Source organism: Tenebrio molitor, chromosome 5 (genome assembly GCF_963966145.1).
Source record: "Tenebrio molitor chromosome 5, icTenMoli1.1, whole genome shotgun sequence".
Lineage (NCBI taxonomy): Eukaryota > Metazoa > Arthropoda > Insecta > Coleoptera > Tenebrionidae > Tenebrio > Tenebrio molitor.
In genome coordinates, this window is record NC_091050.1 from 10,856,808 (window position 1) to 10,883,332 (window position 26,525).

The following is a 26,525-nucleotide window of genomic DNA, read 5'->3' on the forward strand; positions in this document are numbered from 1 at the left end:
ATTGTAAAATGAAATTGACAAGCTTCAGCAATCATATGACACATTTCGTTGTCCTATTTAGATAAAAGGAAGACGATTACTTAAATAAATACATTGATTGATTGCGTTACATGTTCGCCAAACTGGATGATTTCTAAGGGTAAGGTTGTATCAGGTCGGTCAATCGATTGGTCTTACTCTTGCTAAATTCAATCTGATATGTAGGAGTTTTTATAATTTTTTTTTGACGCAATTTTTTGTCCACAAATTGAAAAGCTCTTACACCACTTACTTTCACCTCTAACAAAAGCAAATTAAATTGAGTGAAAATGAAGATTTAAAATCAATGCGAGGGGTAGTGACATCCAATTGTCATAGAAGGTTTCTAGTGGACAGGAGCAAATACGAATGTTTAATAAATAGTCACACCAAATTTGGTGATACATACAATGTTTTGTGAATTTTCAAAGAAACATGACAGGCAAATATTTTAATTTCGATAAAATACAGTATTGATCGGTAATAAAGTACCTATTTTTGAAAGGATTGCCAACAAGCAAATTTATGCAGATATGTTGAATAATTGAAGGATCAATGTCCTTCCTACGCTGCTGTATAAAAGTGGGTTGCGGATTTTAAGGAGGGAATAACCAAGGCCAGAGATGAACACCGTGTTGAAAGACATTCCTACGTCCACTCCATAAAATATGGATACATGACATGATGTTGAAGGGTCGACGAATTGGGCCGAAATGTATATCATAGACTTTGAATATTTCGTTTGAAATGTATGAGCTCTGACCACAAACGGCTGAAAGTGACGAGACCTTAGGTGTTTTGCAGTCGTTTTGAGGAAGGTTTTGAATTATAGTCTTAACTAATAGGAGAACAAGATGTAGAACAAAAGAACAGTCAGAGAAATGGAATCATTCTGGTTCCCCCTGACCAGAGAATTTTCGTGTTCACAAGTTTCTTTTCTTCAAATTAAATAATAACTGCTGCGGAAGAATGCTATGGGAAACAGCTTATATTTTAAAGGTCCAGATCAACTTAAAGTTAAAAATTGATGTTACTGCATAAATAAAAATTGGTTCTGAGAGATAGGAATTTTTTTGTGTTATGCCAAAAACTTATCAATAACATCTCTCAAAACTAAGTGGTTGAATAAAAGAATCAGTGACGTTAAATACACTTTTCATTGAATCGTAGGTGTTGGGACTGTAACCCTTTTGTCCGCTGTGTTTTTGCTGGGTTGGTGCGATCGAATTGGACGCTTTGTGATGGACGTCTTTATTCGAGAGAAAAAATAACTGTCACTTTTGTTGAAGACTTTATTCGTCTCTGGTTTCTAGTTATTCTCTATATACTAGTTATTTACAAAATTTTACCTTATATACAACCTACTTCTAGAAAAATGAGGGTGGGGGTGTAAGCACCCGTCCAGACCTTCGTGGGTACAGTTGGACGTAACAGAAATGCAACAGTAGGTAAATTGGTTTCTGAAGGGATTATAAAAGCAAATGTTTCTAAAGGAGAGAAATTGAAAAAGAGCATTTGTACTTCTTTTCTTGGGAATAAAAAAAAATATATTTCTCGACGAGGTAATGTGAACAGGTAAAGTAAAATGTGTACTTTACTAGGATGTTACAATGAATGAAGTAGGATATGGTGTCAAAACTGACGGAAACATGTGGACTATCCATTAAAAAATTTAAGAATATAATGAGAAAAGCCATGATTGTTTAAATTGTTGGGAAATCTCGAAATAATAAATATAATAAAAAAAACTAATCACATCTGATAGAGATAAAAAATCGATATACCTAAAAGATTGTAACAAGATTTTTTTAACTGAGAAATTATAGCTATTCTATTATACCGTGCGATCGAAAAAAAAATAATGGAGTAAGCCGTGACTATCATGGTTCAGTTGGTAGCGTTAGTTTAAATATTGTAATATTAGACAATCATCACGTTTATATCTATTGGAGGTTAGAGGACTTAAAAATGTTTCTTTGACAACAGTAATATTTAATCTAGCGCTGCCAACTGAACCATGATGATCATGATAGTTGATTTTTTTTTTGGATCTCACGGTACAATATGTTCAACAAAAAAAGAGATAAAGAGCGACAATGAAAATAAAATTTCTGAAACCGTACGGCGTAGCTTCCATCATACTAACAGTACTGACGAAAGGAAGTTATAGTTTTCTTCGTGCTCATTTGAAAAGTTTGATAAATATTTTGTGCTCTTAAGTAAAAACCATTTTTTAAATAAAATTTGCGTAGATGTAAAAATTGACAAGTGACGGTTTAAGTCACGCCGCACGTGTTCGGAAATTTTGTTTTTCATGGCCGCTTGTATGGTGCCAAATGTTACCATGGAGTAACAATCCGTCATTGTAACCTCAATTAGATCCACTGGCTATTTGCCATCTAGTCCCAATTGTTGAAGTGAAGATTTATTTAATGATTTTAAACCCCAATAACAGTGTTTCTTTCATTTTGTTTTTAATCTCAAACGCTTCAAAACGATGAGTTGCGTATCCAAAATAAACATTTTGGTATGAATTAAGTTCGTTTACTTCTAAATTTCGACCTTGATTGTAGAGTCTTTAGAGCCCAATTTCTTCAAAAATAAAAGACTGATTTAAAAAATATATATTTTTCAGCATTCCCTGACACTCCTAGATGACTCATCTTTAAGGAAATGCGGTACTTTTGGGACAGCCTGTATAGTATGTATTTCTAATGCCTGAATTATGGATTAATAAGTAATGAAAAATATTTTATTTCTCTTGTTAAAAAAATATATTAGATACAGGATTTATTAAAGGAACGGTTTTTGCAACAACAAAGATAAAACTGAAACGAAATAATAAATTTCATAGAGAAAAAAGCAAGAAAAACTCATTTTTTTTCCATTTTGCAGAGATTTTCCTGTAATTTTAAAAACGAAATTCGAATAAAGAAACTTTTACATTGGTCGGACTACTAAATGTTCGATTAATTATTGTTTTATAAAAACTAGATAAAGACCCTGTAAGATTTACATCTAAATGCATACTTGGATTAAGAACTGTAATTTTTTTTTAAATTGTGTCTTTAAAGCAGTCCTTTGCGGAGCTTGTGTTCATTCGACCTATTAAATTAATTGTTAATATTGTTAAATGCCTTAATAGTGGCTAAACCACTAGAGGTTAATTAATTTTTTCAAGGAAGGTTACTTTTTCGTTTAATGTTCTATTATTTTATAAAAACGAAATGAAGCAAATACAAGATTTATTATAATTGTACAAGGTGATCAAGAAGGACTGTTTGAGTTGGTAATACTGAATTTTCTTTTTAAATGGTACAACTGGAGTAACTTCCGGTTGTTGACGATTTGACACTGAAAATAATTGTTCTGTATTTCAAGTTTAATTTCTTTTTACCATTAATTTTTACTCTCATAACCCACCATTTTGTCCCTGTTAATGTTACTTCAGATATCTATCAAATAAACCAACAAAACATAGGTATGTATACGGTTGCAGTGTTGCAATATATTCGGCAAATAGCCGAATAAAAAACAGTTTGCCAACTCAAACAATCCTTCTTGATCACCTCGTACTTGCATTAAGAATTTTGAAAAAAAATTTCATCTTATTTTCTTTGTTTTATACTTTTTTAATTTAACCAAATTTATTTTTAAATTGCAGAATATCTGTATCATTCAATTTTGAACTATTCTAACTTATACTCATACTGAGATTTTGTTTTATCTTGCATCAGCCAGAGATTTTTACGTACCTATTGTTCTAGTTTGTTGCAACCGCTCAAAACTCATTCATTATTTTTCTTATCACCGTCTATCTCCACAGTCTTAAATACATAATTTCTGACAAATCCTATACCGCACAAACAGCTTTATCAATTAGGAATGTGTAGAACGTTTTCGTCGAGCACCTAGATGCTATCTTGACTTCCGCCTAATATTTCTCAGCCAATAAATTTACAAAATCTGATGGTTTGGCCTAAACGTTCTTACATTTACATTGAAAAACAGAACGACTCGAGGAGAAAAACTCGTTTGTTTGACTTTTTCTTCCAACATACTAAAACGCGAATGTGTGGAAGTCTTTACGAAATGAGGTAATATTATGCACCCACTACGCATTATACGCGATTTTATCGAGTGCTGACCGTGGAAGGTCAAGTTCAGCTCTTTTTGCTTTTTAACATAAAAATTCATGGTCACTGACAACCGGTAACAATAATAAGTACCTATCATTAAAAGTGAAAAACAATATATTTTTTTGTGGTGTGGAGGCCTCATTTAAATTGTTTACCATAGGTATTCATCTCACAACTGCCATATCATCGGTGTCATCATTTTTTGCACTGGAATTTTTTTGGCCAGATGCTTTAATAATAATTTCAACAGGACAATTATTAATAATTAACAATTACTTCCTCTACTCTAAAATAATCCGTAACGACCATCACATTTAGCTTCCTACTGACACATCCGTTATGCCAACATGTTTTACAGTTTTGTCAGCAGATTACTTAATAAAATAATGAAATTTTGTCGTAACATAATTATCGATTATTTCCTGTATCCTAAAATATTATCCATAACGTTTGTGATAATTGTGGATCACAAACTCGCAAAACAATCGATTGTGTGTGTTCAGCGCCACCTGTGGTCGGCTTTCAAAGTACACGTGTGCTTCACAACAGGTCTCCAAACCGCGTGCCAGTGTGAATGTATGGTTTGCGTGTATTCCTGCAGATGTCGCGCAATTCGAAAAACAACTTCGAATCTCCGCACCCGACTACTAGATTTAAAAAGCTCTTTAAATTCTATCTGATGGTGCAGAAATAACAGTAAACAGTAACTCAGTCGGTCTCCCAATCAAACTTTGGCAATTGAGATCTTGGGATGGTGGCATAAAAGTTGCGGCAATTATTCGCACAAGATCTGGAATGAATTTTTGCATCGAATTAATTTTCCCTCACATTCTTGAGGCACTCTCCCTCTGTAGGGTCAAGTGCTCTGGCAAGACTGTGAAGTGGTTTTGATATGACGAAGATGTTTTTGAGCGCGCTTCTGACGCAATAAACGTTTTATGGCTAATTGTCATTGGTTTATGACTCAATATGGCGACTGGTCTAGTTTAAACATGATTGGTCTCCGGAGAGTAGCGTCATAAAACGATTCAAGCCACATAAAATGTTAGCGGATGTTGCCGCTGAAGTTATCTAATAAAATGTAATTGTTTTCTGGATTTCGTCGATATAGCGGGGTCTTCGGACCGATCCGGCCCGATTAATTTTAATTTTGAGCGAGCATCGCCGGTCGTTCGTATCGATTTCTTTTTTTCGCGTCGAAGACGTCGTCGAGGTGGGGCGGCCCGACGACCGCAAAACAAATCTTGAAGAGCGACGATCTTGTTTTTATGCGAATATCTACATAATCGGATGATCCCGGCGAATATTTAAAATAACTGCCGTTTCCAACAAATATTTTCATAAATCTGTCATCGGTGATTGCCGTTCCGGAACTGATTTCGAATAAAGTTGTACCAACGTCAGTCTGCAGGAATTGCCTACGCTGAATTACCATCCGAATCGCTCGCGCGGTTTGCAAATCGACCCCAGTTAGCGCTTGCTTTTCCACAACAAACCCTCGGAAAATGTGACACCTCTGTGGGGGAAAGTGTTCGACACGATGATAATTGTTTCGACCTGCGAAAGGGATAAAATGGCGGCAATTTTATGGTTTTACAGGAAATGGCGTTCACTTGAAGTTGCACATTTTTAATTGAATGAAGGATTTGGGATTTGAGCCGATTTGCAAAGTCTGTTGATGAGATTTTGTCTGGTGTTGCACAAAATTAGAAAATCACTCAATATTTATTTACATTAGAGTACGGTAGGGGTATTTTACAGCGTGAAAACCAGGTTTCAGGCACGAGGCGAAGCCGAGTTCCTTATTAGTTGGAGCGCTGTAAAATACCTACCGTACGACATTTGTATTAGACTTTTCGGCTTACCATATGTTTTATTTTGCAGTTTTGCAGATGTTTATGAAATAACAAATTATAATTATTTATTAGCCAATAAAAAGGAAAAAAAAACTAGGTATCGGAAAAATAATACATGTAAATGTGTTTTTTTTTAAACTAAATTATAGTAACGTATGAACACTTTAATTTTAAAGTAACTGTAGAAGAGTAAATTAACAATTAACTGTGCACTCCCGCACTCCCCTGGAAATTTACAAAATGGTAAAATAGGTATATGAAATTGTAGAGTCCATGATAAGAACTGGTCCCTTCGACTTGATTAAAATATATATTTGGCTGGTCGTTTTAAAAACCACCAATAAAAGTAAATCAGATCGGTCAGCCCCGGGCCAGGGTCCTCTGGGAGTCCCCATCGGAGGCATGAATGTAAATGGCCCAGCGTTTTGAATATTGCGACGGCCGGTTGATTCTTCGTCCAGAAGCCAATATGTGTGGCCAGAAAATAGCTTTCAGGAAAATATGGAGTTGTAAATATTGAGTTGCCGCCCCCCAAATATTGCATATTGACCACGAGTCCCGAACACTCCGCGCAGAAAAATAACCTCTCCGATTTTTTCTCGAGACGAGACTTAATTATTCTTCTGAGCGAAAGTGAAGGGGTTATTGTGGGGAATTAGCTGCGAGGGAAGAATCAGTGATAAGATTGATGCTGAGTAATCGGCTTGCGGAAACTCAAACCGGAACCTGTTCAAGTGGCTCCCGGAAATCCTCTTTAATACTTTTCCACTGAATGTACCTAAACGGTAGTCTACCGAATTGATTGTCAAGTGTTTCGCAACAATCTTAGTATCCTCAAACCGTCTTGGTATCACCCGGGGCACGTGGGCGGGTGAGACGGATCACCGTCCTGTTGTGGGGAAAAGGACGGCGAGACGAGACGGATCCGAGAAACAGGAAGAATGGTTATTTCAGTTCATTATCCGGTAGCCCCGAGCTGCATCGAGGTTGCTTTCCGCTATATTACAACGCGTCATATAACCCCAAATCGCTAAACGATTTATAATGGGAAAATACATTTTCGATGTTCCTGAATCTATTTTCTTTTGTCTCGGAAACTGAACGATGCTTTCTTTGTTTTTAGGTGTCTGCTGGCTGACAGACACAAATGTTATTCTCGTTTAAGATAATGCATACAACGAACAGGTGCATCTGTGGGAAACAAGAGACAGGACTGAAGATTCAGTTTAACGCTTCTATTCTTTTTAATGTATTAACCAGTTATTATAATATTTTTAATTGTTAATAATGTTCAAGTGAGTTAATTAGTATTAATAATACACCTTGGCCGCGAAATCTTTTAACAGCCTCGAGATTGTTTTGCCTCGGCCGCAAGCGGCCTCGGCGACAATTTTTCTCTCAGTACGTTAAAGAACGATTTCGCGGCCTTAATATACAAATAACTATTACCGTTTTATTTTTATTGCCACTGATAAGTGATTATTTAGGTGTTACAATAGAATAAATTACCCTCTAGAACAGTGTTTCTCCTTTTTGGCTGTATGACTCCCTTTTGGTGAGAATTCTTTTCTCGACATACATAATAACTTGCAGCAGAATTCTGAATTTTTAATGAAGATTCATCCAATGCATCGAACAAATTGTGATAGATTTACAAATATTCTAAAATCCAAAAGAAACTCCAAATAGCTGCTATAATCAGAGAAAAATTCTTTTAAAAATTTTCTTCAGAGCAGTCTTTTAATGTGACAAGGAAAAAAACAAATAAAAATATTCGTGATGAATACTGCAATAATTTTGTACTATTTCTATCTTGGAAATGGTCTTATTTTGAGCTTGTAAAATAACTAAGATAAAGTCGTCGTATTGCCTCAGATTATTCTCTCCTTTTTATGTTTTCTTATTGTGTAAAATTTTATTTTAATTTTCATATTTTCAAAATACTTTCGAATTATTAAATTTTTTTGAATCTAGCCTGAGAATAAACTACAACATTTCTGTCAGTGAGTGTTGAATTTAACAAATGGTAATTAATGTAGTTTGAATAATTTATAAATCAGAAGAAAAAATTGTACAACATATGATTTGGTGATAATGACATAATTATATTATGCTAATTACATTTATAAATTTCAACAAATAGTAACAAGTCATTTTTGCAATGTCAACTAATCACAATCTGCCCATTAATGCAAATTATCACTAATGAGTTATGGTGAAAATTAACATATGAACATATGTTCTTTTATATTGACATCCGACAAATTTTACAGTAAAATACAATATTCTTTAAACATTTTATTAATTTAAAATAAGTATCCAGCGATCAAATTAATTTGTAATCGAGTCATCCATGGATTTGAATCCATGTCGAGATCTAACCTGTGTTTCAAGGTGTATTTATTGGAGCGTCGAGTTCAAGTAACGACATACGATTCCGGATTCATGGACAAATTAATTTGTTCGCTCTTTATTTTTAATACATACACATAAGACAACAGAAAAAAATTCAAATGAAAGTTGCAAGAAGTGTTGGTTTAGTTATATAGGGGTTTTTTAAATGCTAGTACAAAAAAAAGATTGGTAATAGGTGAGGATGAGTAGAACTGACACATAAAAAAATTATCTAATAAGTCTTTTCGTTTTCGAGATAAAAATAAATTAAATTTTGGTTAAAATTGTCAGTACTCTATCGAATTAAAGGTAATTAAAAACGTAATTGGGGTTGTCAAGCAACAATAATAATTTTGTTGTATTTTTGTTCATAGCATTGTCGGGTTGCTATGGTTTAACTTATTGTTTACTATTGTTGTGTCTGTGGCGTAGAATGTGCATGGATAAAGTTAGTTTATCCCTACCGTTTTAGATTAAAAAAAATGTTTTCTGGACTCTTTAGAATCTCCAGATGACCCAGTTTGTTTTTTGTACTAGCATTTAAAAAACACCCTGTATTTGCATTTAAAGTATTGTGGTAATACGTGAGCCACTTGTAATTTTAATTTCGTGGTATTTATTTCTAGACGACTCATCCTTTGGGAGCGAATTTTTCAGCGAAGCAACCCCCGAGCCAGGTAAGGACCAAGTTTCAGGAATAAATCGAGATTTCAGGCGGATGCACGTACGCGAGATGTTCACGTTCGCGTTCAGGCAGCAGGATGTAATAAAGTAAGAGACCAATTAGCATGTTAATGTTTAGATATGAGCAATTAGTGTAAGGAGACGAGCCACTTCCACTTGAGAGAATCGCGAGACAGAGCAGCTAAGCCTCGCACAAGCTTGGAATATTCAAACAGGCCCGAACAGACACTCACATCACGTCTACACTGTTAAGATAACAGTTAAAATGCACCGTTTTAATATATACGCCTACACCCTCACCTCAAACACTCACCTCGTCCATCGACAAAATCGAAGACCTCGATATTTAAAAGTCACGTCTGAGATTGATTCGGATGGTTATAAATGACAACCGTTAGAACACAAGAGCGTCGCTCGCTTTGATCGTAAAAATTTAAGTTTGGTTTTGTAGCCCGGCGCATCCACCATTATTTGTTGCAACAATTTTTTGTTTGATTTTTCCTGAAGGAGGGAGAAAAGTGTGTAAAAAATTTGTTTTAGCAGTGTAGACGGCGTAAAAGTCGCTAGTAGCAGCAGCACGTTGATCTTGGTGTGTAAAGCAATTAAGCATCTCATCCTAATTAAAGCTAGAATGGCGTATCTTAATGCCAAGTCGTCTTGGTATCACTTAGGAGGAGAGATAGTATCGCGTTATGGTTAATATTTAAACAGGGCCCGCATTGAATTCAGAATTAAGAATTCCAAACTCAATTTGGTCTTTAGGTTTAAACTGAATGGATGGAATAAATGTCGTAATAGAGCACCGTTAGTTAGATATACGCGATTGTATGAGAATTTAAATTGACTTGAAACAAATTTAGTGTTTAACGTTACGACTATCTCTGATTGCGTTATTCAACCGAAATTTTGATGACATTCGAAGTATTTCCGACGCATAAAAGAGTGTCGAATTGTTGTTTTCTGCGGGGCGTATACAAAATATGTATAGAAATGTAAAATTTATTTAATGTGTCATGTTAATAAATTTTTTAGGCATCCTTAATGAAAACGGTAATTTTACGTACTCATAAGCGGACGAAAAGTAACTCTTTTTCGGACGCTGACCGTGGCGCCATCTGTTGGTCTGTTTAGTAAGTCAACAACGAAACCGACGAAACCGATAATTGTCCTGTCACCATAAATTATGTAAATAAGTATGTAAATAGTAAATTTCTAGTTTTGTTGGCAAGCTGATAACAAATACTATATAAAAAATGTTCATATGTCTTAATGTATCTATTTGAAAAAGGTAGACACTTTGTAGTTCGTGCGGTCGCCTAAAAATTTTTATGTGCACCAAAAAGTACCTTTTGTCCTCGCCTGTTTTCAAGCCTCGGCTACGCCTCACTTTTATGCCTTGATACCCAAATAACTATTTTTTTTTTTTTAAATTAATTCAGATGTACTAGAACGAGTTGAGTTTTTTAGCCGACACTTCTCATAAGTATATTACGATGATTATTTCAAATAAATAATGTCAACCATTACGCACTAGTGAGAGAAAAATAGACACGGAGAAATAATTATTATAGGTGTGTTCATTTGCGTTGCGCAACTTGTTCGAAAAAATGTTTTAAGTGAATACAAAAGAAAGATTTGACAAAGGACGTTTAACAACGCAAAAGGTGAGGTTAAATTTAAACAGCTGATCCTTGATCCGTAATCCGTGGGGCGTTCACAATCGATTCTTCAACACCAATTTTGAGGAGAAATTTAAATGAACACCCTATATGTATATTATTTTAGGTTGTCATAAAGATGGAACATACATGAACATACTCATCTTATATTTTGCTAAATGAAGGCGTAGATTTTATTAGCAAAATTCTTATTAAAAATTTAGTAATGTAGTTAGCAATAATTTCTAGATGAAACCATAATTTTATGATGATTAATGATAGATTTTTTTCTTTTGGTAGAATCTCAATTTTTGATTTATTCATGAAACGTGAATACGTAGACTGCAAGGAACATTTTATAAGGTCATGACTCACTGGAGAGATCAGAGATCAGTTTTGATAATACCAAATCTTTCTCTTTACGGACAGTAATTTTTAAAATTCAACGTAAGCACTGACAGACAGATTAGAAAATTACTATTTGCAGTCTTCTGGAAAAATATTATCAGCTATTGCAGTTTCAATTCATCTGAATAAGAATCATACGAGTCTTATGTAATTTTTTACATTATAATATGAAAGTGTCTACTTGAATAAATGGAAGTAAAAAGCAATTTCCAGTAGAATTTACAATTATATTTATAACTAAACACGTTTAATCTACCACCAATATCTAGGTAATGTCAAATTTCGTGACTTTTATTTGAATTTCGTAATGACATTTTTTACGGCACTAGTGTGGTAAAATTGTAATATAATTTACCCGGCGCGTCCACCATATTTATTTTCATAATTCTCATCTTCCTTTTTGTTTAACTGAAAATAAAGTATTTTCACCAAATAAACTGTTTAATTAATTTGTTATATGTTACTGGAACTAAGATTTTTTCTCATGTGCTTATGATATTTGTAAGACTGGCAAATGAGCGAAAAAATCCAGTCAAGGTTCCAATAATTAAGTGGAATCTGACCACCGCCAGCGCCGCTGCCGTAACTCTGGCTTCCTATCAGCGTCGGTGGCGGCGAAGCAAATTAAGGGCGTTGAAAACAATGTTGTTAAGCAAGTTGGATTAGGGAAACAGTATTTTAATTGTGCATTAAAAGTGGTTGGTGTTGTGTATTCAGCGCGTTGTGAGTTAGGGACCCACCTAACCGAGTTAGACGCGTGTCGTATCGCACATTGGAGGTTTACGGCGGCGAAATACCGCCAACCGCCGCCCGGGGACACTTTAAATAGCTTCCATTTCAACTCAATAAACATGCAAAACACCTCATTATTAGCGGCTTCATGCGACGCGCCGCCCCCGACCGGCGAAAACCGAAAAAGCTCGCTTTCGACACAATCGACGCGTCATTTTTTCACGATAGCGAAAAACAAAAATGGTCAATATTTCACGCAAACGATTTTATCGCCGGTCCCAGTCGTAATTCAAAAATTCAATCTTTTAACTCATCACTTCATTGCTACGTGGAAAAATTTATGACACCTGACGAATTTATCGAAAATTCTGCTGAACAAACAGGAGCGGAGCAGGCGGTGACGCCGCGTGCGACGGATCCAAAAAAATATATTGCACCCTCGGAACTGATAAAGGGGAACATCAAAATAGTAAAATAAAATGTTAAATACGATTTGTATCGCGGATTTATTAGCGGAATGTATGGAACAGATAACTTTCTATTGCTAAATGCAATCGTCAATATTTTTAAGGGCATTCTTCACCACCAGCACACCCCAAAATGTCGCATAAAGTTTTATCCAGATCCCGCGCCCGCACTCGTCAAATAAAATTGTTTGCGAGTGGAAACGTAAACGTAAACGAAAGGCGGATGAGGACATTTCACCATTTATTGTTTATCAAAACTCCAAAAAAAATTAAATTTAAATTGGAAACATTTTGATTGTCTCTGTATTGGTAGATAGTTATCACTGAAAAACATCACGACCGCGACTTTATTCGCCTGTGACAAATCAATTTGTAGATATACATATGTATGCAAGTCTTAATGTATTCACCCTATTCCAAACATCCCTTAATACGAGAAGTACGCCACCACAGACCGGAGGGGCGCTAGGGTACTAAGTATTTTGCACTGTTCGGAATAATTCAATTAGAAATCGAAAGAATCGTAACAGTTTTGTCGAACCGCAATCGTATCCGCACGAAAAATAATTATTATTTAAGGAATTGATTTGGAAATTTTTCGTCCGGCTGTTTTTATGGCCCATTTGTATTAGGGATTGGATTCTGTCGGTATTTGTCACGAGTAAGCAACATATTTTTAGTTTTATTTTCAATAAGGCAATTGCAAAATGCTTCGTAAATCTCGCTGACATCAATTTATTGCATCGTTCCATGTCGATAGTTTGATTGATACTCACGGTTGGCATTTTATCACGTTGTATAACAAAGTTTTCTGATTTTTGTGACTGCTTTCATTTTATCGTCACATATTTATAAAAGAATGATTCTGCTAATAATCCAAGCACTAAAAAATACATCTTTCGTGTTTTCTATCCAAAATCAAATCTTGTTCGTGAAAAAACAATAATTATTCAACTTTGATGTGATTCTCGATACATTTAATTTCTTAACCAAACGCCAACTGACTTAAGTTACTTAATGTCTAAAAAGTAATTATTTTTCATTTTGTAAGTTTCCTTGAAAACCCATTTGTCTGTTCTGATGTTCTATCTCACTATTCAGAATCTACTACAGGGTTAACACAAACATTTCTTACATCGTAGTTGACTGTGGTTTGCTGTATACGTATACATTTGCCGCCTCTTCTGAAATTGTAAATTTGACAATTGACAGCTCACACTTGTCACTTTGCAATTTTCACTATTTATTATTTTTTAAAATCTTAATTAAGGTGCCTCGAGTTAGTTGAGGAAGCAAAAGAGTTTTTTCCAACACTGTCTTGTACATGACACTAGTTAACTCCTGTCGTAAGTAGCAAACATTTTCGCTATACCTTACCTAATATAAAACACTCTATTTTGCTTTAGCAACAACAAAAATTGTTTATTTCCCTAAATATTTTACATTGATTGTGAAGTCTTGTAATTGAAGTATTCAACAATGAAGAACAGCTTACAAACTATCCCGATTTCTTTAAAACATGTCTTTCCTAGCCCATATTAGAGATATCGGGTGTTCATTTAATTTTCCTGTCAAAGTTGGCATTGAAGTTTCGATTGTGAGAGGACCACGGATTACCTGTTTAAATTTAACCTCACTTTTTGCGTTGTTTGTGTTTTTATTCTGCAGTCTGACAAGTGGTGCGTTCACAATCGACTCTTCAACGCCAACTTTGACGGGAAATTTAAATGAAATGTCTGGAACCTGACAGTGAACATTTTCTTGGAAAACAATACACCTGTGCCACGTCTTTGTTTTTATAATTTTTAAATAAAAAGTTAATCAAGTAAACAGACAAAATTTGTTGTGGAGTGATTTGATTTAAATTATGTATTTCTTACTTTACTTTTTTACTTTAAATTAAATTCTCTTAAACTCCTTGTTTTTAGGCAACCAAGTAGTCACATGAATTTACCTTTAGAATAGTACACGTACGCGTATTGTAGGTGCCAGATTTCACAGCTAACTACGGCGCAAGAAACATTTTTGAAAACCCTGTAGATATTAACATTAACTTATAAGTGTGATAAAAATTTCTCGTGCAGACAGAGCTAGAAATGAAGTTCATTATGATTCCACAAGAACAGAATTCAATCGCATCGCAACATATGTAAATAGTATTTCGCCAAGCAATTTCTTGCCGAAATCTAGTCGATAACAATACACTGTCATGGATTATGGATAAGAACGTTTCATCAAATTTATTTGGGTTATTTTTGGCTCACAATGGCCCCCCATATGTCGCCTAGTTTTGGTTATTGATTAATGAACGCCAGAAGATTCTTTTTGTGCCGCTTCAGCTGATTCCTCTCCACAGATTTATCATGTTCATTCTTGATTTACCTTTGCAAACCTTTGCCGAAGAAACTTTTCTTTCAAATCGAGCGAATTTGATTTTTTTATGGAAGCATACTTTTCCGAAGCCGTTAAGTCCTCTTTTCGAGACCAGTCTCTCAGTTCTCGCTTTGGTCAATTAGCTGACCATATCCGCCTCCTCTTTCTGTTTACACTTTGCTCGCCTAGAGTGGCGACTTTTCCAATGCCGGGTGACACTTTTTCGAAAGGAAATGCATTACTTGCACAGTTTGTCTGCATTAGCCTGGCGGTTCTGGTTTTGCTCGCGCCGTACGTAAATCAAAAGAGCGAACAGCGTGCTGGCTTTTTGCTTTAAAATATTTTCTACATAACGTAACTATCCACTTAGCCAGAGACCGAGCCGACATATGTGACAACTCACCATTCCGCTACAATGAATCACAAATTTAATCTCACAAATGGATTCAGACCGCATCTCTGCTCTGGACGAGCTCTTGGCATCCAGACCGGCCATATTGCCCAACGCATACGTCATCATCTCATATAACCTCAAGCTTGTCATCGGCCATTCATCTTTCGCCACTTTCGAATTTATCAGTCGCGTCTCATTGACCTCTCCTACCATTTGTACCGCTCGACAACGATTATTTTGTTAAACAATGACCCTTCAAACTTCAAACGGTGATCTGTCATACAAACCGCCGGCCACTGGACGCGCAGTCGAATAAATTCGAGGTTACGGCGGTTTTTATTTTGCCCAAAACTCCAAAACCACAAACCTTGCAGTTTCTGCAACACTCTTGTCACCTGTTTTAAAAAATTCTCGCATATTTTGCAAACAAGTCGAGCGTAATTTGATTGGACCGGATTTCCAGTGGACTGAAAACCTGTCAGATGCGACAAGTGACAGCCGACATTTCTTCTTGTGTCATTTTCTAGTGTTTGAAAAGTAGCTTTTGGCAAGGGAAAATTAGAGAAACAACGTGGCTGCAGTGCGAATCGTGGGGTGAGATGGGGGTGGTGCACCCCCTCGCTAAATTCTCTTCTCATATTCGGGCTCATGTAGCGCACGGAGACTGTACCAACTTACCAGTTTAATCAATCTAATAGATCGGATTCAACGATACCAATAACTCAACACCCTGGCAATTGGCGGAGGAGCTTCTAAAGCGGAGGCCATAAGGCCCAGAATTGGGGGTAATAAATCGGCAAATATGGATCGGTCATATATTATCATAAAACGTCATTTAGTAGATTTATTAAATCATCTTTCCTAACTGAATCTGGTTATGCGAGGTAATCATTTTTAAAAGATACTTATGGCCATTTGTAGTTTTTATAATTCGATTGATTTCAGATGGAGTTTTATATCGCCCATAAAAACGATAAATTTTATTTTACTTTTTCAGCGACGGCCACCTATTTCATTTTGAAATTAACGATAAAATAAAATTTATGCGTGCGTAAACAATATATTTTTCGGTCTTTTAAATCAACAAATTTTAATTTTTGCAGGAACTGGGAAATAAATAAATTTGAACCGTCCAATACTAGGGGGTGGCAGAGTTTTATGAATTTATTGTACGTGCCCGACTGCCGTCTGGAAGGATCATGTATCTGCAGATGGTATCAGGTGGGTGTTGGTGTTTTGGAAATGCGAAATTTTTCTGTATCAGGGTTGGTTTTCTTGCATTTTGGAAGAGTCCGTTCGGTAAATAGGAAATAAAAGCGGTGCAGACTTGGCGGTGGAATTTTGACTAATTGTTTGAGATTTCCATATGAATGAGATAATGAAATATGGTAACATTAATATGGATATATGCTCGAAAGCGAACTGTAAGCAGTCCGTGTTGACCCAGCCCTAGACACCACCCTTAGGAAGGGCCAGCATAGAGCCCAGTTTCGACAAACCGGCAATCTCTATGTATGAGATTTTCGTTAATTTGCATAAAATGTGTCTCACTGATTCATATATCTTATTGTGTTTGATATATGATTTCTGCTCTCTCCTGTTTAAATTTCAATTTTGCCCCGAAATATGCCCCTGCAACAACAAACAATTTGTTATTTACGAATTCGCCCCAACAGATTACAATTAACATTGTTAAATATTTATGACGGTGTCGCGATGCGAAACCTTGGGCGGGTGCGAAGCTGCACCGCTGCACTAAATAATCGCCGTAATAAGTCTGTTTAGCTTTTGTGCTTTCGGTCTGAAATAAAAACGTCGTTTGCGGAGGCCCCAACAAGTATGTAAATGAAAATCCGCACGGTCGGGGGCGGCCGGCACGGGTCACTTGATATAGGAGTTATATTGAAAGGAAACCGGCTCATTAATTTAAAGAGTACAATGGCGGCAGGAAAGCACATGTTAAGTTTAGTTTGTTAATTACGACGTCACACACAATGGTGGCGCTTCCGCGCCAACCGCTCCCGGAAATGTGCTGCTCGTTGCTGCTCTGTTTCAAACTCTCGCCGTGCCGCCTCCCACCGCCTCCTCGCTGGAGGTGAGGTGCACACACAATGCTTTTAACGTGCACCGCTTTTCGGTCTTATCAAAACGACGACCACGTTAACTAACTGCTCAGATGCAACTTTCAGCGTTTTGCAGATTGTTAGCAGGAAAAGTTGATAGTTGTTTTGCAGGAAAACTCCAACAAAGGCGCTGTGTCTGATTACTTATGTTTATAAACAGACAACGTTCTTGCGTTACGATTTTTAGACCGAGCGTTACAAGAATAAGACGTTTTTTTTCTCAAATTCGTTTTTAATTTTGTCTGGTGTCAACGGTAATTTTTTTTTTTGTCTCTTGAAACACCAGAGTTTTCTAAGTGATATGATTCGCACAATTTAAAATAATTCTCATGAACTCTATTATATTAAAATAATAGTATATTATGATACAAGTTTATAAGGAAGCCTTTAAAGCACGCGAGACGAGTTTAAGAGCACGACGCGTAGCGGAGTGCTTTTAACGTCGCAAGTGCTTTAAAGGCCCTTATAAACGTGTATCATACGCTATTTTTTATTATACCTGCACTACAATCTGAAAATTATAACAAAAAAATTAAATTGAAATACCTTTTCCGAAGTAATCTGTGTCATTAATCGTTGATATAGAAATGGTCAATTGTTGTTGTTTCGTTGCTATTATAAATTGTGTATTTACCATTGTTCAAAATATGTATAGGTGAATTTGTTGTTACCTAAGCGACCCTTAAAGCTTTAGTGTTTTAAGGGCACTTTTTCGCACGCATTTTAGTGTCAAAAACCGGGATTATGATTCAGGTATAATAAAAAAAATTTAAAAGATGTTGATAAAAAATAATTACATATTTTGAATTTGACGGGTTCAGAAAAAATAACATTTTCTTTATAAATAAAGAAATAATTGTTGAAAGCTTGTAAATTTGTCTCATTTTTTTAGTAGTGTATTAATTTTAAATTAATAAAATTAAGAGTAGAAGTGAGCCTTTTTGTGCTAAGCCCAGAAATTGAAGACCGAGACGAAGTCGAGGTCGAAACTGGGCGAAGATTTCAGACTAAAAGAAAACATAGAAGACTACATTCTACAAAAATTGATCAAAATATGTTATGAACGTCTTTGCAAACAGGATTTGGCATATGCCCTGGGGTGCCATCGGGTGTTCTGTGTCTTTATCACCCGACGCGAAAATTCGCCACACCATATTACAAAGTAATGCCCCATAAAGCTGCTGCCAACAAGTAACACAAGAACAAAACTGCGTCACGTGCCTGAGCGTAACCAATCGGCTAGCGTTGCGCCGTCACTGAGCCAATCATAATCGATTCTCCTCGGCTCGTAAGAGCGGCCTGTTTGAATGCGACCGTGACACGGGATTACATGGGAGACTTCCAGATCCGGCCTGTGCAAATTATGATGTTCCCCGAAATGACGTGGGAACGTTGGAAAATCGGGAGCGCGTCGGCATTTTTCTTGATATTTTATGGCCCCGGCATATTGGGGTATGGCGGGGCATTCTGTTCCCAACTTAATGTCGTGTCGCTAATGAGGGAAGGACGTACGTCGATTCCTCATCCGCCAGACCGGAAACGCTTGATTCAATTATTTAACCCTCTCTTAAACAATAGGTGGCTGTGAAATGAAGTGATCATTTTATAATGTTTGAATCCCGGTAACATGATTTGGAATTAATGGTCTGCGAATGCTGTGATAAGCGAGTTGCATTCGGCGATACTCGCCCACCCCCGCTGCCCCCTCGCGGCCCCGGAACACGGAGCGCTGTAAATATTTAAATGCAGTTTTATTTTTGTTGCCACGATAAAGCTGCCATTGTTTCAATGTCTGTTTTAATGGGGTGGGATTTTTTGCGTCGGTGGCGAATCGAAAAACGTTGAAAAGATGAAAGATGTCGGGACCGGAATTTTTTCGCTCGTTCTCGTTTCAATGTCTTTTGAGTACTTTCGAATAGGGCAAGGGTGATTAGCCCGCTTACGTCACACCCTCCTCATCCGCGCGCCCGGTTGCTTTAATAAATCAGTAATTACACTTATCTAATCTTCTTGTTCGAATGCTCTCATTGGGATTTTCATTTCAATTCGATTTACGAGTCGCCAAAGTTTAATCACGTTTTCAAATCTATCGAATTCGTATGTAGGTACCTAAACAGCCGATGGTATTAACATTCCCGAACATCAATTTCATGCGGAAATTAAATGCTAGGATCAACAGATAACCGCAGATAATATTGTTGTAGAGAGCTTTAATTAAATTGTCACAACTCAAATAAAGAGAAAAAAAAATGCTTACGTATTCTCTGCGTGGCACACTGGGTGCATATTAAATGCGACCAAAGTGTAAATTCTTAGTTTTTGTCACCAAATTCTGAATACATTATTGTTTTGTTCCCAATTGTTCTCTTTGAATGTCTTGATAAGATGTGGAAAAAAATATATTCGTTTTGGAAAACTAAAAATAAATTAATTTTATTTGTATGTAGTAGGCACAATACATATAGCAATAAAAAAAAGTTGAAAAAGTGCCGGTTTGTTCTTACTATTATTTAAACGCACTAGTAGTTAAAAATGATTCGAAATCTGAGAAAAATAATTTTGAATTATAATGATCACAATTTGATTAAATTAAAATCAAACATAATTAAATGTCTAATGTGTTTATTGGTTTAAGTACTTTTGATTCGAAAGCTAAAAATAGTTACGCTCCGCCTCGCAAATGCAAAATTCGCTCGCTAAAAAAACAGCACTTTTTATCCTAATAAAACAAACTACTATTGTGTACGAAGTCCAAAAAGTGCATTTTTTTCGTCCGAGTCTGAGTTTTCTGGCCGAGGCGTAGCCGAGGCTTAAACAGGCTAGGACGAAAGGCTCTTTTTGGCAGATAAAATGTTTTAAGGCGACCGCACGAACTACAAAACAAGAGACATCATTGGAAAAAATACAAATTTATTTTATATCATTGTTTGCTTCTGCGATGTCCGGCGGCGTATTAGACACTTCCTCATCACTTTCGCCGTTGCTATCGATGATATGAACGTTCATTTTCTTACCATGCAACAAATAAGCAGCAGAAATAAACAATACAACACTTTTTCGGGCAAATAAAATACTTTGGTTATATTTAACTGTCAAATATGTAGTCAAATATTCATTTCAGTTGGTTTTGTCGTTTTCGTTGTTAACTTACTAAACAGACCAACAGACCGCGCCACGGTTCAGCGTCCGAAAAAGAATTACTTTTAGTCCGCTTTTGAGAACGGAAAATTACCGTTTTCATTGAGTACGCCTAAAATAGTAGCTAAAAAGAGCCCATTTTACACACGAACGAGTTGAATACAACGTTTTTTTGTTCGACGAGCCCCTTTAAAGGCTCCAAATCGCTTATAGTCTTCAAAATTAGTTTGACAAGTTGTGACATTTATCAAAATCCGTTCACACAGGAAAAAATTCTCAAATTCTGATAGTGTCGAACAAAAAAGAGTTTTTTAATAAATATGTACGAATAAAACAGAATTATAAAATTTGGAAATATGTACTGCCGGGAGCAATAAATTTTGGTCGTCAATGTCATTTCAAAATTTGGTTAGATTGTCACAAATTTAAAATTTTTCCCTGTCTGATTATGTCCATGTCAACAAACTGTCAAAAAAATGAGAAAAAATGACAATTAACGTCATACAACATGATGAAAGGTTATAATATTTACGACTGTTTTACAATGGAGCATTGCTTCAAAGAATGACCTTGACGATCAAAATTTATTGCTCGCGACTGTAGGTACATGTTTCTTAGAGTAGGTATTAAATTGAATAAAACAAATAAGTATAAGATATTTGAAAAATACATTTGCTAACCTTATTTTCTTTTGTTTTTGTCTGCCAGCATGTATATTCTTTTTTTTTTTCAAAATTACTGCACCTATTTTCTTTCAAAATTAATAAAAACACTTTATTACCACAATAAAATACCTCATTTATAAGTAAGGGCGCCAACTAGGACAATGTTAAGAATTGATTCGCTCTTAATTTTTGTATTGTTATTGAATCAATGCTTTTGTTATTAACAATTTCGATTTTGAAATACATACATAGTAAATTCGCCATATTAGGACTGTATGTTCCACACAAGGCCCGCTGTAAATCAGAATTCAGAAGTAATGAAGTTTTAAATTAACAAATCAAGTGATGGAATGAAAATATCATTTATTAAAGAAACTTCTAATACCGTATGTTTCAAAAAATTTACGATGGCTTTGATTTGAGAACAGTTCTTAGATGAATGAATCACCGTTATCAACATTTGACCGAGGCGCCGTTCCTAAGATACGGCCAATAGCAATATCACTGCAATTCACAAATTTAAAGTTACTTTATGTGAACCTTAGTCTGTGGTTATGTGTAATAAAGCTGCACCACACGTTTTCAATGCTTTTGTTTTTCACATCCTCTCTTGATCATAAATTTTTTGATAAACATACGGTAAACATAGTGATAGTATCAGCAAAATCAGCTTTCTTCCTCTCTGCATTGACTCTCACTTTTCTAGCGGGGTTATTAATGTTATTATGTTATTAACATGTTTTTTAAAAATCAGTAGTTGCACTTATTAATCTGCATGGCTTTATTTCGCCTACATAACGAGCAAGTTTCAAATTTTTTCAAGTGATTTATAATTATAGGTAGGTACTTACTTGAAATATGCAATGAGAGAAAGTCATGAAATTTTAATCAGCAAGATAAACAACATTTTACAAACAAACAACAAAATGAGTTCAGTTAAAAGTTCCCAACAAAATCAGTTAAAAAAATGGTTTCTGAATTTGTGTAGGTAAACCTACTATAGGGATAATAATAATAAATTGTTTAATTAATTACTCGTTGAATGTCATTACTGGTTATCCAAAATATGAACAGTTTTATTGATGCCAGTGAGTAAAAAGTTTCACCGATTTTGTCAACGACTGTGAGAACAACAAGTTTAAATTTCTTTTGTTTCTCTACCTAAGGCGAAGAAACACTTTATACCAGTATGCTGTATGAAACAAAAAATTAATTCAAAAGTACAGAGGTAAAAAAATAATAAATATTGTAGACGATTGTACCTACATAACAAAAATGTCAAATGTCTGACAATTCATTTTTGATTGAAATAAATACGCAAATATTGGATTTTCAATTTTTATTTATAACTTATAATCGACATTATTGCACAAACAAAAATCTCAACAGAATCAACAAATGTGATAAATTTAAACATAGTCTTATAGTACATATTTACAAAACCGTGTTGAACCAGTGAAGGATCTATCAATTCAATACACAATAATCTCTACATAATACATTTTTTTTTGTAAATTCATAAACACGTGCATTGAGTGCAAGTGCAATCTTTAAAAACATTTCATTATTGCTTTGATACACAAAAGAAACCTCAATTTCTCCGATACAATTCAACCGAAAAAATTTTAATGCACACTAGGAATACATTTCTTTTTAACATTCCCCTCGTCCTCGTCCTTGTCCTGGTGCGCAGTCATGTGCCTCGTCAGATGATGTCTTTCCCTGAACGACTCCGAACAAACCGGACACTTGAGCTTCTCCTCCCTCCTCCTCTTGTGCATGTCCATCGAGTCGTTCTTGTGGTGCGACCTCATGTGATAAACCAAATCGGACGTCATTCTGAACGATATATTGCACTTGGCACAAACATTTTGCGCCGGCAGCGACAAGGCCGCCAACGAGGGCGGCAAAAGCGACGTCAGTATAGCCGCCGCTGGGTTTCGCATCTCGGGGGTGGCGATTTTAAGCATCTCTTGATTGGGGAACTGCTGGTAATTGTAGGGTAGTTCGGGCCGGTACATCGGTCGCATCTTGGGGAAGTTCGGCTGGATCAGGTCGTTGGGGTTCTTGATCAAGAAGGGATTATCGAGGTTGGACGAAGGGTTGAAGTTCTCGGGGAGGAAGGAGTTCTGATATGCACTGATTTGTTGGGTTTTGAAGAGTTGCGATGGGGAGAGCATGTTGGCCGGGACGTTTTGGTAGTTGCGGTTGATTATAGGGGGTGAGGGGCTGAGAGAGTTCTGGTAGCTCAGGTCCGGACTTATCGACAGATTCGGGCTGAGTCGCAGGTCTTTAGATGCTAGATTTACCTTGGTGAAGGCGCTCTTTTGCTCCGACGAGGTGGGAATGTCGACTTTGCTCCTCAACTCGTCCAGGTTCTTGGCTTTGATGAGGTTGGGGTCGTCGAAGATCTGTTGCTTCTGGGTGAAGTACTTCTGGTGGGTCCGCACGAACTCCTGGTTGGTTCCGACCTCGATCTCTTCGTCTTCTTCGACGCTGTCGTTGTTGTTGTACGAAACTTCCAATTTCTCGAAGTTACCTTTGATGATCCTGCTCTGCTTCTGCTTGAGCTTGTCGTCCGGCAGCATCAAGAAGGCGACATCGAAGGGCCTCTTCACCACCTTGATGGGCGTGATGTTGGTCTGTTCGTCACAGTTCGTGTTTATCTGAACGTCACTTTTTAATTCTAGTTTTCTGTTGCTTACATCCATTGTCATTTTTGTTTTTTCAACACTCACTGTATCACGTCAGCGCGCACTTTGCAGGAGTTGCGACAATGCGTCCTCTTTGACGGCACAATGCATAATGTGGAAAAACATACTCCCTACGTCCAAATATTGTTAGATTTTACAACCTACCCTTAAAAGCAGCTGGGTTAAAAGTGCGTCCCTCTCTTCCCGACGAGGGAGATGGAGGTGCGGGAAAGTAGCGTGTCGGAAAAGGATCGAGCGTGGACATTTAGAAAAGCGTATTTCCTACGTGATACTCAAACCTTCCTATAGGGGTGAACGTAAGTTTCGGGGAACAGTCAGACCAATGGAGTTTTAGGGAGAGGCGGAGCTTTCAAATACGTTCGTCCAATACGGTTTTCAATGTATGGGGCCTTAGAATGTGAATTTCAGCTCTGGATCCTGTTCGAAAACGTATTCAGGGGATACAGATTGCGCGGTTAATGGAATTTCAGGTTTTTTTTCAAGTGGTCTTATTTATTTTTTAATTAATGAAATAATAACTAAATTAATGAGAATTTCAAATAATCATTTCCGGTGTAATATTTTTTTATTTTTTTTAAATTTTATTCGCATTTTTTTTTATCCAGAGAAATGTTTAAAATACTTGAAAATTTTTAAAAAAACATGTACCTAGTTAAGGAGTGTTTTTTTAAAATGTATTTATTTAGAAATGACGTTATTAGGCAACTAAAATTTGTAAAACTCGTTTCTAAAATTCGTTTAATTAAAAGAAATGTATTTATAACCATTACAGATACGTTTCTGCGTAGGAAAATAAAATCGTTCGAATTTTGAAAGAAAAAAAAATATAAGTGCATCATATGTCGGGTGTTTTTTAAAATTTCACCTCGTAGTGGGCGTTGAAGAGTCGACTGTGAACGCACCACCGGTGTAAACCGTAAGATTTAAACAGCTGATCCGTAACCTGTGTAGTGCGTTCACAATCGACTCTTCAATGCCTATTATGAGGTGAAATTTAAAAAAACACCCGATACTTATTGGGTAATTCAAAATGATTGTGGATAAATATGGCAACTATGTGCGTAAATTGATGTGGCAACTGTGTGGATGGGGTAGAGTTGACATTTGTATGACATTTCATAGGCGTGCATTTGATTTTTTTTTTACTATTGTACATTGACTTGACAATTTTCAAAATTGCGCGACTATGAACTATCAAAAAAATGTCAACTCTATCCTACCTACAGAGTTGCCACATAAATTTTCGTACATAGTTGCCATATTTATCCACAATCATTTTGAATCACCCAATACATATAAGTATCGGGTGTTCATTTATTTTCATTTTTAAATTTATCTTTAAAGTAGGCGTGGAAGAGCTGATTGTGAATGCACCAAGGATTGCAGATCACGGATCAGCTGTTTGAACCTAACCCAACTTTTGTGTTGTTTGTGTTTTTACTCTGTAGACGGATGAGTGGTGCGTTCACAATCGACTCTTCAACGCCAACTTTGAGGATACATTTAAATGAACACCCGATACATTTCTGAAGATAAATCAATTAAATAATTTTCAATTCCTCGAACATCTGAAAGATTCTGTTTGTTGTAAAAATGTAATCATTAATTTTAAAGATGTAAAAATTATTATTAGATTTTTTTGTCATGAATTTTTGTTGTGTGACATACAGAATATTAAATTCAATGATTTTAGTTAAAGTTAAGACCGTTCAAATGAAAATGAACAAACACTTTTTGGAAATTTTGGTCTATTTTTACTTCAAATGTAATTTTTTTTTTGAAAAATATGTAGTAAGAGAATAAACATGCGACATTACGGGTTAAGACAATACCGAAATCAAGTAATGAAGCTATGAAGCATGAAGTTACAGCGGAATGTGGTTTCTCCAGCGACCACCCATTCAAACATTGACCACTACCGGCACTGCTTAACTTCAGTGATCGAATTACAATAGTGCTTCCTTAGTTATTGCACCGTCATATTGTTTTTAATTATTGTTGTTTTAATTTTTTATTTAATAACGCAGACTGCCCAAGGCCTCCGACCTCTCCACGGCATCATAGCTAATACTCATAATCCCTCCGCAAACACAAACATCCTGGGCCTATTTGATTCTTATTAGGGGAAGTTAGAAAAGACACCTGCTATGTGGTGTATCACATATGGTCCAGAACAGTGTCAATAGCCAAGCCCCCCGCCGAGCAAAGCTGTTCGAATTCGAGCATATTGTAAAGTATTTAGAACTTTGTATTGTCCAAGTGAACCCCATCCAAAAAAATCGATCCGTTTTAATATCACCGCCGCCGCCGCCGCCAACACTTAAAACTTTTATTCAAATTGATGATCGGGGCAATAATTTTTGAAACGACTTTTAAAAAGTCCATCTACACCATTAGCGATGAAATCCGTAATCAATTTATATCTGTGCAGCAAATTGCGATTTCATTCGAAAAATGATTAATGGCCCCCGACTTACTATATGTTACTAAACTCACACCATAAGTTAATCAACCAAAAGAATTCAGCGTCGTTTTCGACTTTTTCTCGTTTTTCGCGGCATTGTTCTACTGATGGCCCCATTAATTCCGCAGATAAGCTGTCACTCATCACAAAAGCTCCTGAAACAAAAGAAATTTCAACGATGTGTTTTTTTTTCGCGCCCGGAATCGCCTCGATAACGAATCGCCGTAAATAAGCTCTTGCATCTATGATGAAGAGGCCGAGACAAAAAGCAGGTTGTTAGTGGGGTGGCTTCGTATTC

The 26,525-nt window shown here is 36.1% G+C and overlaps 1 protein-coding gene and 1 long non-coding RNA gene across 2 annotated transcripts; one reads left to right on the forward strand and one right to left on the reverse strand.

The window, feature by feature from the left end:
* Positions 1-15,620: 15,620 nt before the first annotated feature.
* Positions 15,621-16,468, forward strand: LOC138131572 (uncharacterized). The gene is made up of 3 exons (XR_011159848.1): positions 15,621-16,007; positions 16,069-16,170; positions 16,227-16,468. It is a non-coding gene; the product is annotated as an uncharacterized lncRNA (long non-coding RNA).
* A 6,007-nt stretch (positions 16,469-22,475) lies between these two features.
* Positions 22,476-23,867, reverse strand: LOC138131771 (uncharacterized). Its single transcript, XM_069048975.1, has one exon. The coding sequence runs from the start codon at positions 23,764-23,766 to the stop codon at positions 22,675-22,677; it is 1,092 nt and encodes a 363-aa protein (XP_068905076.1). The 5' UTR covers positions 23,767-23,867; the 3' UTR covers positions 22,476-22,674.
* Between the last annotated feature and the right edge of the window lie 2,658 nt (positions 23,868-26,525).

What these genes read in the sequence shown, in the direction of transcription:
- LOC138131771 (XM_069048975.1), bottom strand. Translation starts at nt 23,766, where the DNA reads ATGACAATGGATGTAAGCAACAGAAAACTAGAATTAAAAAGTGACGTT.